The sequence below is a fragment of the Maylandia zebra genome, linkage group LG17 (assembly GCF_041146795.1).
Source record: "Maylandia zebra isolate NMK-2024a linkage group LG17, Mzebra_GT3a, whole genome shotgun sequence".
Classification (NCBI taxonomy): Eukaryota; Metazoa; Chordata; class Actinopteri; order Cichliformes; family Cichlidae; genus Maylandia; species Maylandia zebra.
Genome location: NC_135183.1, coordinates 2,017,069 through 2,035,615, shown reverse-complemented (window position 1 = coordinate 2,035,615; position 18,547 = coordinate 2,017,069). Strand labels below are relative to the sequence as shown.

The 18,547-nt window shown below is 40.1% G+C and overlaps 1 protein-coding gene across 9 annotated transcripts in view; it reads right to left on the bottom strand.

Moving 5' to 3' along the window:
• The window catches only part of LOC101464200 (DENN domain-containing protein 5B), an 81,779-nt gene that overhangs the window by 17,313 nt on the left and 45,919 nt on the right, over window positions 1-18,547 (bottom strand). For all 9 annotated transcript variants that reach the window (XM_076875943.1, XM_023154000.3, XM_014410950.4 and 6 more), the window contains 3 exons: window positions 10,374-10,561; window positions 5,280-5,855; window positions 4,146-4,377 (listed from right to left, as the gene is read on the bottom strand). In XM_076875943.1, the coding sequence (XP_076732058.1) occupies window positions 4,146-4,377; window positions 5,280-5,855; window positions 10,374-10,561 (996 nt within the window). The remainder of the gene's footprint in view (window positions 1-4,145; window positions 4,378-5,279; window positions 5,856-10,373; window positions 10,562-18,547) is intronic.

Genomic DNA, 18,547 nt, shown 5'->3' with positions numbered 1-18,547 from the left:
AATCACAGCATGATGTATGACGTTGTGGTTCATTCTCTATAGAGACCTGGTCTGACTGACTCTTACTTGTTGATCCTTCTAAAGATTAAACATCATCAACAGCAGCGACTGCAAACACACTCCATCTTCATCTGTTATACTGCGTTTGTCTCTGACTGAAGTCCTCAGAGAGCAGGTGGCGTGTTCTCTGAGTGGAGGCACTGGAGGGAGGCAGGCAGAGGAAAGGCCTGTCCATTGTCTGCATAATTAAGTATGCAGACCATTGCAAATGAAGTCACCCTTGGCAACTGCAGTTCACATGGACTGGCCTATTAGTGCATGGAAGTCGGAATCACTGAACACACTGAGCCACGGCAGCTCACTCGTACAAACAGCGTTATCTTGAGCTGACATGTGAAGAGTTATAAGCCACTGTTGTCGATCTCAGCAATGATCATGAGAACTGGCAGGAAACCAGAAGAACACCAACACTGTCAGAACATTGTGCTCCCTGCTTTTTTTCTAATTCTTGTGTCATGTCCTGCATTTTTAGCATGCTACCAAGGCACCAGCCCACACTTCATCCAAGGGGATTATTTCTAGAAGCAACAACTGGTCTGATAGAGACTACTCCTTATTGTCTTCTAAATGTTGCGAAATTCCAGACAAGGCCAGGTTATTATTCTTTGCAATTGTTAATAATGAGTTTATATGTTTTAAATGGTCATAAAGGGGGAGAAACTTTGCCTCAAGACAGTTTTTTAAACAGGTGCCTGATAGGATTCAAAAAGCTACTACGGACAAAGGCAGAGGTAATGCACTTTAAAACTGTCTGACAATGACGAATAGACAACAGATTAATGGGTAACTTAGCAAAGAACCAATTTTAATTTGTGTCTTTAGGACTTTGATACCATTAGCCTTTGCAAAAAGTCATAATTTATTTTTCATTTCTATAGTTGAATCACAGTTTGACAGGCATTACATCGTCTTTTGCAGCATCAAAAAGATCCCAAAGAGCTGTTAGTTGTGTTTTTAAAAAAACTAGAGAGGGGGACAAAAGGACTAAAAACGACCCACAGCAGATGAATAGCATCTCAAAATTATATCCTAAAGAAACTGGAAGAAATCCAGCAAAGACCTGCCCTTCAGAATGGCTTCTTAACAAATATTCTTCCACTGAGACAGTGCATGGATTAACTGAAGTATGGAAACTAGAGATGGCACCATACCACTTTTCTATGTCCGATACCAATATCATCAATTTGGATATCAACCGATACCGATATGAATCCGATATAGTGTTTTTTAATCAATAAAACAGTTTTTTTTAATATCTTGCTGCATTTTGTATAAGTTCATACTCAAGTTAAAACAAACACTAAAGCTATTCTGTTACACCTGTATGCAAAAAATACACTGCACCCAAAATATTTCATAGTTCAGCAACACTGATCAATCTAATAAACTTAAACCTGCTCCATCCTCCCTATTCTGGTATTTTAAAGAGTAAGCAACCTAACTAATAGGGTTCTAAAACTCCCAGCAAAAATAAATAAATAAATAAAAAATAAGGAACCACCCCCCACCCCATGATGCTTAATCGACGTAATCAACTTTAATTTGATGCAGTGTGAAAAAAAAATGCACAGAAATAAATTATTTTCCAAGAATAATTAAATAGATTCAACATCTTTCTTCTGCAGAATTGCAGACTGCACAGATGGTACCTTCCCAAAGGAAAACGTACTATAGCTTACTAGGGTATATTTTACATCAGATTAAAACTTTGGATGTAAGATTCAGATAATTATTTATTAAAAGCTACACATTTTAAATGAGAATAAGAAAGAAGAGTATGTCTTTGTGCCCCCTTTTCCCTGTTAATGCCCTATCGGCCCCCCTGGCTAAACTTTGCTAGATCCGCCCCTGCACAGTTACCAGCCGTCAGCTACGTAGAAAAAGATCCTGGAGTAGAAAGTAATAATAAATACATTAACAACAGCTGATCAAGCTTAAACGTGCTGCTGTTGTTCAGCCGCTGGTTTCCTCTTTCTGGTGCAAAGTGGGCCAAAAACAAACAAGAGAGAGACAGAGTCGCGACAGAAAAGCCGATCAGCTGATCAGTGATCAGTTTCATGATTAAAGTAGCAACAGGAGAGGGAGGGAGAGAGAGGCAGTCGCTCCATATATCGGTTGTTAAGCTTAACGTGGGAATGCTTTACAAACAGAGATGAACTTACACACTTGCTTTACTTCTGTCTGAGATAACTTCCTCGGAGATGAAATGCTCAACCAGACCGCCGACAGGTCTCACAGGCCACAGCCGCTCTATCACGTGACGCATACTGCTCCGACGTGCTACGGTTATGAGCCGAGTTACGCCATGTCGCAAGTTTTGTGAGGTGCTTTTTTGATATTTAATGGATCGATTACATTTTTTATTTCCCTCCGATATCCGATCCAGTAATTTAGGTCAGTATCGGACCGATACCGATACGTAATATCGGATCAGCCCATCTCTAATGGAAACAGGAAGAAAATGTTGCGCTTTGCCAAACTATGCTGTGGTTGCGGTTCTGTCATGGTGCAGCGCTGCATTTCAGCCAGTGTGAAGATGATCTTATCTAAACAAATGGAATTATGAAAGTGACAAAGTACAGTCAAATTTTTATCCACCACACAATCTGGACAGTGTTTAACCCTTTAAGACCTGCCATAGAACCAAGTCTGCCAGAGCTTATAGTATATTTTTACATGCTGTGGAGCCATTTTTGGGAGCATTTCAAGTTGCTATACATCAATACAACCATTATAGCCCAAATTTTAATAATATGTATGCATTAAGTGCATAGAAATTACATAAATTGCAAAAGTGCAATAAACTACAAAAAAATTTAAATTCGTTTTTGTTTTTTTAACATATATTTCTAGTTAGAGAAATTTAAGAGGTTTATCCCTCAAAACTGTAAATACAAAAAAGTTGCAAAAATAGTTTCCCACCACAGGAAATTTATTTTAAGTGTCTTCATAGTTTTATTTTTGAAATACACCAATTTTTATATACTGCAGGAAAAACGAAAATAAATATTATAATGCAAATTTGCAAAAAAAACCCAAAACAGCATGTGCATCAAAATAAACTATTTCCAGCAGTGCAATATGAGTCCTCAGCATCCCAGAAACGACACAGAAAGTCATAAACTCAAACATAACTTTTAAAAACACCAGTATAGGCTCACAAGGCCCTGATGGTAAAAAACTACATTTCCGCAAAATGACGTCACTTCCGGTTTCGGGCAGGTCATGGCGGACATGCGATAGTTCGCGCTGATGGACGTAGGAAGTGTTACAAACAGCTGATCGGATCGGCGAAGCGTGTTTCCGGAATATTATGTTTTTGTTGCTGCAAGCGCTTTTTATGCAGTTTTTATATGTGGAAGGAAACCGTGACCGAGGACAAGCTGATGGCATCAGATGTAAGTACAACTCCTCTGGTTTCATATGCAAAAAAAATTATTGCGCTAGCTTACGTGGTTGCAGTGCTATCGGGATTTAAAAATAGTTACGCAAAACGGAGCGTGCCCGCTCTGACCGGCTTTAAAGGGTTAACCTCACAAAACAACTTCATTTTTCAGCATGACAACAATCACAGACCTCAGCATTACTGAAGCAGTATGGGATTATGTTGACAGAGAAGTAACAACAGGCACACAACATCCAAAGAAGAGCTGTAGCATGTCCTTCAAGGAGTCTAGATGACTATTCCTGAAGAATATTCAAAGAAATTCCAAAACAAGCTGTGATGAAGAATAAAGATTGGCTTTCAAACTTGATAAGAGCTGTACAAACATCTTCCATCTATGTTTGTACATGGTTTACATGGTAACTGCAACTTTGCATCAATCACTGAGCTAATTCCCATTTCATAAGCAAAATATAAAGAAATGTATCAACATTTTTGCATAATCTCTGAGCAAACACTACTTACATATAACAACTCTTCCACTGAAAGCAGGCACTGAAAAGACTTATTTCACTTCAGTGAGAAAGTTAATTAGCCTGGAATATTTTCATTTTCACAACACATGCTTCTCAAACCAACAATCTGAACCATGTTCACACAGAAATAAATCTCTCACACACACGTCCCCATCTGAGCTTACCAGACTCTTTGAGGATGGAGCACCTCTGGTAGCAGGACGACCGGAGACTGGGAGCACGGATATTATAGAGGCGTGCCTTGTCAATACGAGTGTCAAAGACATGGAGCATAGGCTCCTTCTCCTCCCACTGAGACATGATCTTGTTGTCGATGAAGGTGGCAAACATCTGTGTCTCGATGAAGTGAGACAGAAAGGGAAGGTAGGGCTCTGGCTGGTCTGACAGGAATGAAGCCTGTTCACAAGAGCATATGTATTTTCAGTACTGTGCAGTTCAATGTCATTTATATAGCATCTTTAGTAACTTTAGATTTTAAGGTAAAGACAGCACAATATTATAGAAAAACCTCAACTATAAAACAATCCCCTACAGCAAGCACAGGGAGAAAGAGCCCACTTTCAGACAACAATTTGTTTGTAATAAACAAAGCTAGCCTTAAACCACAAATGCCAGGAAAATGTAAATATAGAATTTTAACAGAAAGGAAAACAACACAATGAAATAAATAAGTCTAATCAGCACTAAACATTGACTGAAAATATGCAGACTGATTCTTCAGTTTAAAATACTGTCCATTCTTACATAAAATACTTTAATAGGAAACAGTAACAGGAACTAACAGGTTTCACAAATAAACAGAACAAAGAAAATAGAGTCCAAAGAGACTACGCTATCATTTCTTCCAATTATGGATGATCTCCAGCTAATTCATGATAAATCCTCTGGCTTTTCTTATGATCCACTGTCCTTCCCTTAGATATGCCCTTCTTTCCATTTGTTCTTTTGCTTTTTAAATCACTACCAAGTGAGATGAACTACAACTTATTTAGAAACTGTTTCCTCCTGTTTATGTCATTTTAGGGAGGTAAGCTGCTGTTTTTTTTAGTTATTTCTTGGTTATATTGTGGTTTGTTTGTTATTTTGGCCTCATGTTCTTTTGATATCATTTTGTACTTCTGTCCAATAATAACTAAAACATCTTGGGACTTGGAAAAAAAGGAACTGGTAAGAAGAAAAATGCCTCTTTTACAAATACCATGAAAACGTTGAGTACAACACTTGTTTTCCAATAAGGTACGACCTTTTTACAAACATATTTCTGACTGAGGCACAACGGGAAAGGAAACCTTGATCACCTTGTCAAAGTTGTGCATCTGCTCCCTGTTGGTGAGCCAGGACTCCAGATCAGGAGCGCTCTGGATAACAAATGATTCATAGTCTGCAAACATGGTAGTGAAGCGGCTGGCGAACACCTCCCTCAGCTGAACGTTCAGTTTGGCTTTCCTTAGCTCCTCTTCTTCACCTCCTGTTTGGTTTCCTCCGTCGGTGGGCTGACCTTTGACTCCAGCCCTCAGGGCTTCCACACGTGCCACAGTCACCCCAGTGCGTTTAGTCAGTGCCTGCAGTCTCTCCAGCGTAGCATTTCCCTGCAGCAGCTCCAGCACCACTAACTCCTCTCCTGCCAGATTGCCATTACGTCCATCGTCCTCTAGCTGTCGAAGGGTGGCGGATTTGCGTTCCCTTCCTGGGGTGGACGAGGTGCTGCCAGGACTGGAGCGGGTCCGGGGCGGGGCGCCAGTGTTGGCAGAGAAGCCAAAGCTTAATAACACCTCAGTGAGCTCCTGGATGAATTCGGTCTTGTTTGGGAACTGAGGGAAGTCCTCTGGAAGCTCGATGGAGTGGTTGTCAATATCCACAAAACACAGGTTGGCCTGTGAGAGGAAAACACGTTTTTATTAGGCTCTGAAATAAACTCTAATGGTGCAAGTTTCAGTTCTGTGATGTGCATTTCTGTTGGCACAACAAGTGAATTCAAATGTGTTCACCGCAGACATTGGATCGATGTGTCTTCTGTGCACTGCAGACAGGAGAAACAGCTGGTGGAGGCAGGATTAGTAAAGACAGATCGTTTTTAGGAGGTGGAGGTATGATGGGGGTTGGGATATGGAGTGTCGAGAATATAGGCCAATGGAATAACAGCATATATTCAGACACCAATCCAAATGTGATAGGATGGAATTTGCATCACGCCTCATGGGGGATTAAAGCAAAACCTCTAGAAACACTAAACATGTAGAAATGAGCTTCTACATATCACAGAATACAGACTGCTAAAGGACCTCTCAATTTAAAACGTTTTACAAGGACTATAAAAATGTTGCCAAACAGACCGACGTACACCACAGCTGGGGGAATTTCTTAGTTGTTAATTGATTGAATGTCCAAGTGCAATTCCTGTTTGCTGACTTCTAAATGTAGTAAATCTCACTGAGCAAAGTAAAAGAAGGTTTGGGTGAGAATATTGAATGAGTGTAAAAACAGACATCGAAATTAGGTGAGATGTACGTGGAGTTCTGTGAGATAGCAGTAAGGCACGTGAGCCCATGAGACTGTAAGCATACAGACACAACCAAAAACCAACTTGTTGAATTAAGTTTACAGAAACGTTCGTTTGGCTCTGGCCTCTCATAGCTATACTTGCAGGCAGAGAAAGGCACAGTGTAACAGAGCCAAACATCTCTCATGCTCACGTTTTTAATAAACAGGGTTAGAAAAAGACAAACTCTGGCTACACTTTCCTCCCTCTCATCATCTACTCTTTGTGTGGCTTTTCATTTCTAGGTCACATCCACTTCAAAGGCAAACACAGGGACAAACTGTTCATGCAGGGGCTCCTGTGAGGGGATAAGGAAGAGGTGAGGAGAGTTAGAAGGGAGCTGTGGGTGATGCACAGAGGCATCCTGCACTGAATTGGATAATTAACACCCATATGTAAAGTCCCAGATTAACGACCCAGGGTGATGATGGGGGTGTGAGCAAAGCCAGAGGCCTGAAAGAATCGATTTTCTGCTTTGTTAGAGCCTTATCGTGCCCTAACACATAAACACACACACACACAGTAACTGTAACCCACCCAGCACTGGACTAATACAATGGTTAAAATCCAGGACACATTCACCTCCTCACTGTCTGACTGAGGCTGAAAAGTGACAAAGCAATAAAAGACTACTCCTGTCTGGCTCTGCCTTGAGGTGAATTTAACGATAACAAGGAAACTGACTGTTTTTCATTTAATTATTTCATATCAGTTTATTTATATGTCTATAGCACTTCGCTCTCGCTCTGCAGGCCTACTTGTTGTTCCTAGAGTATTTAAAAGTAGAATGGGAGGCAGAGCCTTCAGTTTTCAGGTCCCTCTTCTGTGGAACCAGCTTCCAGTTTGGATTCAGGAGACAGACACTATCTCTACTTTCAAGATTAGGCTTCAAACTTTCCTCTTTGGTAAAGCATATAGTTAGGGCTGGACCAGGTGACCCTGAATCCTCCCTTAGGTATGCTGCAATAGATGTAGACTGCCGGGGGATTCCCATGATGCATTGGGTTTTTCCTTTCCAGTCACCTTTCTCACTCACTATGTGTTAACAGACCTCTCTGCATTGAATCATATCTGTTATTAACCTCTGTCTCTCTTCCACAGCATGTCTTTATCCTGTCTTCCTTCTCTCTCCCCAACCAATCACAGCAGATGGCCCCGCCCCTCCCTGAGCCTGGTTCTGCCGGAGGTTTCTTCCTGTTAAAAGGGAGTTTTTCCTTCCCACTGTCGCCAAAGTGCTTGCTCATAGGGGGTCATATGATTGTTGGGTTTTTCTCTGTATCTATGAAGTGCCTTGAGGCGACTTTTGTTGTGATTTGATGCTATATAAATAAAATTGAATTGAATTGAATTGAATATAGTGCAGGGGATGATACAGTTAAAAAAAACATCACCTCATCCAATAAAGAAGAACAGCATTGTAGCATTATAAAGCATTAAAACTGCATGTTAGGCTTTTATAAACTAAAACTACAATAAATACAAAGATAAAGATAGCAGATCCAGAACAAAGACAACATAAAGACTGTATTTCATCCAGCTGAGCTGGCTGCTGTGTCCTTATAGAGACTTGATCAAACGGAACCATTATTAATAAAGTTTGATTCAGTTTTTTTCTGGTTTAATAAGTAAAATGTGTGCCATGCTCATTTAAATGTGCAAGTGTGTTTGTTTTGTGTGTGTGTGTGTGTGTGTGTGTGTGTGTGTGTGTGTGTGTGTGTGTGTGTGTGTGTGTGTGGTTAGACTTAAAGGAGGTTACCTACACACCTGAACAGAAACTAGAAGATGTGAAATTATAAATTAAGTTCTATGTTATTACAATTTCCTGTTACAAGCTTTTCAGTTTGGGTGCTCCGAAAAGGAACATTTTTATAAAGATACAGATGACATCCTGATCTGGTGTAAATGCAAAAATCCTAGGTGACATCTTTCTGGAGTTTTGTGTTCACAAGAGTTTCAGAAAACCTGACCTCTGACCTCTTAGGTGGGACATAACAAAGTACTTCGTTACTGTATTTATGTAGAATTTTCAGGTATCTGTATTTTTCTTCTGACAACTTTTACTCCCTACATTTTAAACATGCCTGTTACTCTAGGTTTATTTAAAGAGAATAATGTTTTTTTAACCCTTTAAGACCTACTATAGAACCAAATCCGCCAGAGCTTACTTTATATTTTTACATGCTGTAGAGCCATTTTTGGGAGCATTTCAAGTTGCGATACATCAATACAACTGTTATAGCCCATATTTTAATAATATGTATGCATTAAGTCCATAGTAATTACATAAATTGCAAAAAAGTGCAATAAACTAAAAAAAATTGAAAATTGCTTTTGTTTTGTTTACATATATTTCTACTTGGAGAAATTTAAGAGGTTTATCCCTCAAAACTTTAAATACAAAAAAGTTGCAAAAAATAGTTTACAACAACAGGAAATTTATTTTGAGTGTCTTCATAGTTTTATTTTGGAGATACAGCAATTTTTATATACTGCAGAAAAAATGAAAAACAATGTTATGATGCAAATTTGCAAAGAAAACAGCAGGTGCATCAAAATAAACTATTTCCAGCAGTGCAATTCGAGTTCTAAGCATCCCAGCAACTATTCAGAAAAGCATAAAGTCAAACATGACTTATAAAAACACCAGTATAGGCTTTTAAGGCCTACAAGTAAAAAAAAACTACATTTTCCGCAAAATGGTGTCACTTCCGGTTTTGGGCAGGAAATGGCGGACATGCGATCGTTCGCGTTGACGTCTTTTTCAATGTGGGAAGGTTACGAACAGCTGATCAGATCAGCAAAACCTGTTTCTGGAATATTATGTTTTTGTTCCTGCAAGCGCTTTTTATGCAGTTTTTGCAAAGCTATATGTGGAACGAAACTGTGACCGAGGACAAGCTGATGGCATAAGATGTGAGTACAACTCCTCCGGTTACATATGCAAAAAAAATCATTGCGCTAGCTTACAGGGTTCAGGTTCTACAGGGATTTAAAAATAGTTACGCAAAACGGAGCGTGCTGCTCTGACCGGCTTTAAAGGGTTAAGGGGCATCCAATGTCTGCACAAACATCAACAAACACAGAGAAAGAGTGAGAGACAACTTCAGTCAGAAATAAAGATGAGAAAGACAGGACAGGAGAGGAAGAAGAGAGGTTGGATTTAAAGGTAAGGACGGCTCAGTAACTGACAAATTTAAGACATTTTGTCTTATAGCTTGTGAAACATCTGCTTACATCTTGTTGAAATCAGTTTTGTAAATCCACACAGAGCAGCAGACCAGCTAATCACAGCCTGTACACAAAGGAAATCTACTGAAACTCACATTAGAAATGACTGTGAGCTGTGACTCTTTTCCCTGTGCTGAGCCACAGCACATGCTGTATCTCACGTTGACCCCTGACAGTACTCATGTGTGAAGTCATCCTCTTGATTCAGTAATTTGATATTTACCGGAGTATCTGCGCTTCTACTTAAATACAGAACGTCTGTACTTTTTCACCTCTGCCTGACCCAGAGTCAGATTTAAACTAGTCCCAAATTTCTAGGAGATGCACCTGTGACATAACTATGAAAATCCTTCATTCTCGAGTTACGGCGTTCACAAACTTGGCTGCCTTCTGACCATTGTTGATGCAGTTTCATGAATCCACAGCTTGATCAAGCCCAGTGACAGAAGCACCATACACCTACAGCACTCAAAGGATCTGCGGCCAGCATCCTGTGCCAGACCATAGACACCAACACTGGTACCCTGCCTGGTAGGACTCCTGGTCGATAGTAATTAATATTATACAGCTGGTTTTAATGTTGTGGCTGGTCTGTGCATTAACGCTACCCAGGCTGATGTTGTACCTCCTGAGGAAGCTCAAGTTTGGAGCGGTCAGTGCCCTCTTTGGACTGCAGGCCCATCAGGTAGGGAACAGGTGCATCTAGGAAATGAAGGAGGGAGGCTGGCAGGATGGGAACATAGACGTGCTGCCACTGGAAGGGAAATAGGAGGGTGGTGATGCCCTCTGCCACTGTCATCAACCGCTGGTAGTCTGAGAAACACAGAGAAAGAAGTGTGATGTGAGACAAGAGCATTACAGCAACACGTAGTTTCATGTCAGTTGTAAAATTGCACTCTGATGATCCTAAATTCACGCTAAGCTCCACCAAACACCACACAAGCACTGCTACAGTGTCTTGCAGGCTGAGTTCAGCAGCAGTTCAATCAGATTTCATCATTATGGCCTGAGTGAAAAGTCCACTTGGAGGAAACATAACTAAGGTTTCATGAATTCATCATCCTCTCCTCTCCTATGGTCCACTCCCCCTGGCTCAGCCAGCATCTCCCGATCTGTATGTGCACCTTCACTGCAGGTTTCCAAAGTCTTAACCACAGTCTGCGTGTCGGAGATACAGCTGGTTCACTTATCGGAAAACGTCCGTTTCTAGAAGCAGAATGTATTTACAATTGTGTTTAAATGTCTATATAAACACACACACACACACACACTTGGAAAAAATTATAAGCACAGCTGCTCTAGGTAAGTGTGTAAAATACATGTTAGAATAAATGTCACACACTCAAACAAAAAGTGAGGCAATAGGTCTTTTTCTTTTGTGTTGGGAGAATTAGTGATGTCTAAAGAACCAATACGTGTGATTCCTCTCAAAGGCAAATTTTGGAATCTGCAATAGTACTTGATGGTTTTTTTTACTAAGGTAAATACCACAGGCAGCAAACCAAGGGTGCAATTGTTCTGAAACTAAAGGGGGCAGCATATACACGTATTCTAGTCTATTCTTAAATAAAGAAGAAGAAGAACGGCAGCTAGGAGCACTTCAGTTTCCAGGCCCCTCTTCTGTGGAACCAGCTTCTGCAATTCTGCAATGGCAACTGATGTTAAAGACTCATGACCAATTATCACAAAGGCTTGATTAGGTTTACAAGGAAATTACTTTTTCAAACAGCATCAAGTGGGTCAGGATCGCCTTTTTTCAGTCATTATTTAAAAAGTGCATTTTGTATTTACTTAAGCTTTGTTTAAGATTCAAATTTGTTTGATGATCTAAAACATAAAGTTGTGACAAATATGCCAAAAGAAGTAATCAGGAAGAGGGCAAACACTTTTCCCATCGTCATTAAGAACCTCCACAGGCAGAGTTGCTAGAAGTTACTAAAGCTGCTACCACAGCAGACACTTGTGTATGTTAAAGCTCTCGTGGTATTCAAAGCCCCTCGTACACATCATGGTACTGGGCCATATGGTACGGAGTAAAATGTGGGGCTAAGTTGGCGCAGTGCTCAGGTTTGGGCCTACTTTTTAAACTGCATTATAACACATATATGAAGATTACCTTTCATGCAAATCTAAAATAACTGCACTTAATCAAAGCACGATTTACAGGTTGGCTGTAGCTCAGGAAGTTGAGCTACTACTAATCAGAAGACTGGTGGTTTGATCCCCGTCTGCTCCAGTCTGCAGACGGGGATTGCCTTTGGCAATATTAACCCCAAGTTGCTCTCCGATCCATCCGAGGCGAGTGTTAAATTTAGGGGTGAATGAGGCATAAGGACGCATTCTCAAAGTGAAAATCTGAGTAATTAATAAATGTTTTTGTGGGAAAGAGACAAGCCAGGTTTTGAAGCTCCTACCTGTAGGCGTGTGAGCATATTTTTCATATGTCTGTACATGTTCAAAGTTTCTCCTTTGTGTGGGGAACACAGCAAGCAAATCTCACAGAAACACTCCTGTTTCTTAATGTTGCAGCATGTCTCATCCTATTTGCTCTCTTTAGCTTTAAAATAACAAGTTCAGCTGTTCTACTTTAGTCATCAACACTTGCTGTTCTAATCTGAATTAAGTGGTGAGGTGCAGTATCTCATAAATTCCCTCCTCTTCCCTTTACTCACACTGACAGACTTTAAACTTGCTAACTCGAGGCACCTTCAGATATATTTTGGAAAGCCCCAGCAGTGACAGGGCTCAGGGTTGCTGTTGTTGTTATAGAACTGAAAAACAAGACGAAACAGGTCAAGTCATTGTGAAACTGTAACGGTGCATTAGGGCCTGATAAAGACCAGCAGCTCAGTCTCACAAGGCAAGAAGTGAGCAAGTCTGTGGTAAACAGCTGTTACTGTCAGGAAGCAAGTTGTCATCCCATGACAAGTCAAACACGCTGATTAATCACACTGTGTGAAAACGCCGGCCGACTGCTCTGGATAAACGCATACGATGCACCTTAAACAGCAAACAGACTAACAGTTCTTGTGAAGGTCAGGACAGGAAATGACATTTGCATCAGTGCAGTGTTAGTGCACACAGGCACCTGGCTCTGTCTGATGCTTTTTAAGCAGTTCAAGCAATTTCTGTATATAGAGAATAACTGCAGACAGATTCTTAAGGTGTATCTACAAAACACCTGTGAATCTCCTGCAGTGGTCCCATCAACATCCAGTGAGGTCAGTGGTTCCATCTTTGGCCTGTGATTGATCCACCGACCTTCTGCTGCTGGAAGTTTTTTAGCATCTACACATTTTTTTCTTTCTTTGAGTGGTTGCCAAAGTCAGAGACTCTGAGTAGGAATGTGAACATTATTAAACACTTTCACTGCATGTGACGAATAAAGAATCTTGACTAATCCTTCCGTTCTCTAACTGCATGTCTTTGGACTGTGAGAGGAAGCTGGAGCACGTGGAGACACACAACCTTCACACAGTAAGACCCCTGATAGTGGAATTGAACTCAGGATCTTCTTGCTGTGAGCCGACAGTGCTAACCGCCATGCCACAGTGCTTAATAATAACGGCTAGCTTATTATTAACACAATCAATAACGACACGGCAGGACAGCAGCTCATTAACGTGTAGCACTGTTCCATGTTTCCCTGCCTACAGCGCCATTACATATGAAGTTGGTATATTTCTGTACGCACATAATTACTCAACTTTTTTTGATCACTCGTGTTTGTGTAATCTGTGCAGAATGTAAAAAGACGAGGAATATGCTCATTTTTAATCAGTTTGTATTATTGAGTATTATTGTGGATTTTCAAAGAAAGTAATTGCAGAAACCGGCCTAATTCATGATTTCAAATCCTTGATTTTAAACTTGTGGCAGAAACAAAAGTACCTATAAGCATATTAAACTTAAGCTAACATTAAATGTAGCAGTTCAACTGCAGCTTAAACACACAGTCTTTCTGGAATTTGCACTCGTGAATTTGTATTCTGTAAGAAAGTTTGTTGACCTAAATTGACTTTGACGGTAACCTCAGAACATGCTGAAACAAGGAAATCACGTTGACATATGCCAAGAGTGTGATTACAGTTATAGTGTCTTCATGACTGCACAGATGAAAAGGTTTTTATTTGCCTTTAATTTGGAGCAAAAGCTTCAGTGCTTGTTAAAGTCTGACATCATTAACTCAGTCGGTTAAGCACACCGTCTTTGCAGCTATTAATGTTTTATCATATATGTCATTTGACACTTTAATATAATTTTTTTTGTAATGCAAACATTTTAAATGCAAACCTCACGTTCTCGCAGCAAATCTCCTTTGCAGAATAAATGTGACTCGGAAGGGCCACAAGAATCATCTTTACTAACAAGCTCACACTAAAATGTGTTGAAAAACCTTTTCTTTACTAAGAACAATACACAGTGAGGTGCGTGATCAGATCCAGAGAGTGAAGATGCCAGAACAATGGAACCAGACAAGATTTTACAGATGTAGAAAGGATCACTGGGACAACTTTGACATCTATAGTGAGGGAGTCGAGTTTTTGGTCACTCTCATTGATGCCCACTTCAATTGCTTGCCTCAAAGTTGAGAAGTTAAATGTCCCTCTTTCAGCAGAGTTTGTTCTGTCTGGACAGATAACTCCTTACGACATTTATCAGAATCCCATTTAATCAAACGTGACTCACAAACTAAAAAAGGGTTTTCCTCTTCATTTATTTACACGAGCGATTTCTACGTGCCTACAGAGAACCTGGACCTCCTAGAGGTAGTTTCTGATGGTTGTTATGAATGCCGCCTTTAAAACTGGCGTTTTTTGATTTGGAGTTGAAGGTCTGGTATATGAGCTAACAGCTTCTTTTTGCATGACTCATCATGCACAGAAGATAAACAAGCTGCAGAGAGAGTGCTGAAGCTGCACTGAAACTGCAAAAGAGTATGACTGAGGAATGTAGGACAAATAATGATCTCAGTCTACACACTAGATTCTCTGCATTTGGCTCTAATACTCTAACACAGTGAGGAACTGCGTCTCACTGCAGCTGTCAATAATAAATGAAAGGAATCCTAGAAGCAGGAAAATCTGATCACTGTGTATCTGAGTGTGATATGCACATAAAGCCTCATTACAGTGTTCTCTGTTTTCATCTGAGTTTTTACTTTACAAGTTTCTAATGCTTCTCCGCTTCAAAGTATAGAAAACAGGAACAGTATGTTTTCTTTTCTGTTATCAAACTGTTCTGGAGAACTGGTGCCAGAGGAACAACCTCCTTCTAAACGTCAGTAAGACAAAGGAGCTGATAGTGGACTTCAGCACTAAGCAGGAGAGGAACTACCAGACCCCCGTCATCAACGAGTGCCCAGTGGAGAGAGTGGACAGCTTCAAATACCTCGGAGTTCACATCACGCAGGACCTGTCATGGTCCTGTCACATCAACACCGTGGTGAAAAAGGCCCGACAGCGTCTCTACCACCTCAGACGCTTGAGAGACTTCCAACTGCCCTCCAAGGTGCTCAGGAACTTTTACTCGTGCACCATAGAGAGCATCCTGACGGGAAACATCTTAACCTGGTTCGGGAACAGCACCATGCAGGACAGACGAGCTCTACAGAGGGTTGTGCGGTCAGCTGAGCGCACCATCCGCTCCGAGCTCCCTGACCTGCACTCAATCTACAGCAGGCGGTGCTGGACCAAGGCCAGGAAGATGGTGAAGGACCTCAGCCATCCCAACAACAGACTGTTCTCTCTGCTGAGGTCAGGAAAGCGATTCCGCTCCCTGAAGACCAACACAGAGAGACTGAGGAGGAGCTTCTTCCTGCAGGCGATACGGTCTCTCAATCACACCACCACACAGTACTGACCCACACATATGGTTCTTACACACACACTGGACTTTCTGGACTTTGGTTTTGCACAACACTGGTCACTATATTCTTCATTTCCAGTTAATACTTGTACAGCTGCTGTTATTGTGTATATATTTATTTATTTATTTATATTTCTTCATACATTCTTATATTATTATTATTAACCTTTATTTAACCAGGAAAAGTCCCATTGAGATTAAAAACCTCTTTTGCAAGGGAGTCCTGGCCAAGAGGCGACAACACGTTGAAATTACAAAGTTACATACATATTATAAATAACAATTACATTTTAAAAACATTTTTCTCTGGCTCTCTCAATCTGGACTTAAAAGCATTTAATGAAATAAGATCTGCTATCTTCCAGTCTTTTTGCATCATGTTCCATGTGAAAGGGGCAGCATAAGTAAAAGCCCTCTTTCCCAGTTCAGTTCTGGCAAATGGAACATTGAGCAATAAAAGATCGCTTGAACGCAGGCTGTAAGAAACAGTACTTCTCCGTGTGAGCAGATCGCAAATGTAGGTGGGCATTTGTCCAAGCAGGGCCTTATAAATAAAGATGCACCAGTGAGCAAACCTCCTGGAGGACAACGAAGGCCATCCCACTCGAGCGTACAGATCACAACAATGGGTCAAGGCCCTACAGTTTGTAATAAATCGTAAGGAGGCATGATAAACTGAGTCAATCTTATGAAGACACTGGGCGGAAGCATTCATGTACAGCAGATCACCATAATCTAAAACAGATAAAAATGTAGCATTTACAAGACGCTTTTTTGTCTCAAAAGAAAAGCAAAATTTGTTTCGAAAGAAAAATCCCAATTTTAGTTTGAGTTTTTTCACAAGATTGTCTATGTGAGGTTTAAAGGTCAGAGAATCATCAATTAAAAAGCCAAGATATTTATACGTATGCACCACTTCTATGAGGTTTCCCTCAAGAGTGGACACCAAGGGGACAGTTTGAGGAAATCTCTTCATGTTTGAGAACAACATTAGCTTTGTCTTTTCAGCATTGAGAACCAATTTCAGCTCCAGAAGTGTGTGCTGAACCACGTCAAAAGCTTTCTGCAACGATTCTATTGCCTTTTCAAAGTTTGAGCCAAAGGAATAAATAACTGTGTCATCAGCATAAAAATGCATACTAGCATTGGACACATTTTGTCCCAAATCATTTATATACATGGTGAACAGCAGAGGTCCTAAAATTGAACCCTGTGGCACCCCAGTGTGAATATTCAAAAGTTCTGAGCACAGATTTTCACATTTAATGCATTGAGTCCTGTCACTCAAATAATTAGTAAACCAGGAGACAACATGTCTAGACAGCCCCAAAGAAAGAAGCCTATGCTTTAAAATGGCGTGATCCACAGTGTCGAAAGCTTTTGACAGGTCAATAAAGAGAGAAGCACAGTGCTGTTTTTTATCAAGAGCAACAAGTATGTCATTTATCACTTTTGTGGCAGCTGTGACAGCACTATGCTGTTTTCTGAACCCAGATTGTAGTTTTGAAAGAACTTCATTAGAGTACAAGAACTCTTTTAATTGCTCACTGACGAGAGACTCAAGGACTTTTGCCAAAACACACAAGTTTGATATTGGCCTGTAATTAGTCAAAATGGCCGGGTCGCCTCCTTTTAATATTGGTGTAACAAAAGCAGACTTCCAAACAAGTGGAATTTCTTTATTTTGGATTGAAAGATTAAAAAGGATCGTAAGAGGTTGTGCAATGTAATCAGCTGCTATTTTCAGAAAATAGGGCTCTATTAAGTCTGGCCCTGGGGGTTTCCTGTGATCTAAGGCTTTAAGAGCTTTATGCACTTCCTGGACAGAAAAAGGAGAAAAATCAAAAAGCTCCCCAATATATGTTTGGGGTTCTGTGCAGGGAATCATGGGGGCTGCTCCAACAGAGTTAAATAAAAAACCAGTAGCTACAAAGTGCTTGTTAAAGCTGTTTAAGACCTCAGTTCTGTCATAAACTGGGACAGAATCTTTTAAAATGAATTTTGGAAGAGCCTGTGATATTTTATTTATAGATAAGGACTTAATTACTTTCCAAAATTTCTGAGGGTTATTGAGGTTTTCTGTAGTAACAGATAAATAATATTCTGACTTAGCCTTCTTGATAAGTGTCGTGCATTTGTTTCTTAATTTCCTGAAGTCTAACCAGTCAGTCAGGGAATCGTTTTTCCTAGCTTTTGCCCATGCCACGTTACGCTGATGGATGGACTCTAATAATTCCGATGAAAACCAAGGGTTCTCCCGTCCCTTGACCCTAAATTTTTTGGCAGGTGCATGCTTATTTAAAATCTTCATAAAAATTTCTTTAAAATAAGCCCAAGCCAGATGGATGTCTGGTATCAGACTCAAGTTTTCCCAATTTACCATAGACAAGTCATAATGAAACGCTTGCTCATTAAATATTTTAAAATTTCTTTTACAGATGATACGCGGTTTACATTTAGGGATTTTAGTGTTCCTACAGTGTTATATAGTTCTATATTGTGTATTTTGTTGTACAGTTATTTTATTTTCAACTTTAATTTATATATTTATCTTTATCTTATTCTTCCCAGTTAAATTTACCCTTCATTCTAATTTGTGTTGTACAGTTATTTCATTTTTAACCTTAATTTATATTTTATTCCTTCCTAGTTAAATTTACCCTTTTTAATTTTTCATATTTATTTCCTATCTTATTCATAGCCTTTTCCTTTTTTGTTTTCTTTAGGTCACGAGCAGTTGTCCAAGCATTTCACTACATATCGTACTGTGTATGACTGTGTACGTGACAAATAAAATTTGAATTTGAATTTGAATTTCTCCCACTAGGAGCTCAGTCTGAGTGGAGTTTTTTTCTCCTCCTCTTACCTCATGTAGTGTATTTTCGTTGTTTTTTCCTATCAGCCTACCTTCTGACATGTCTGCCCAATGTG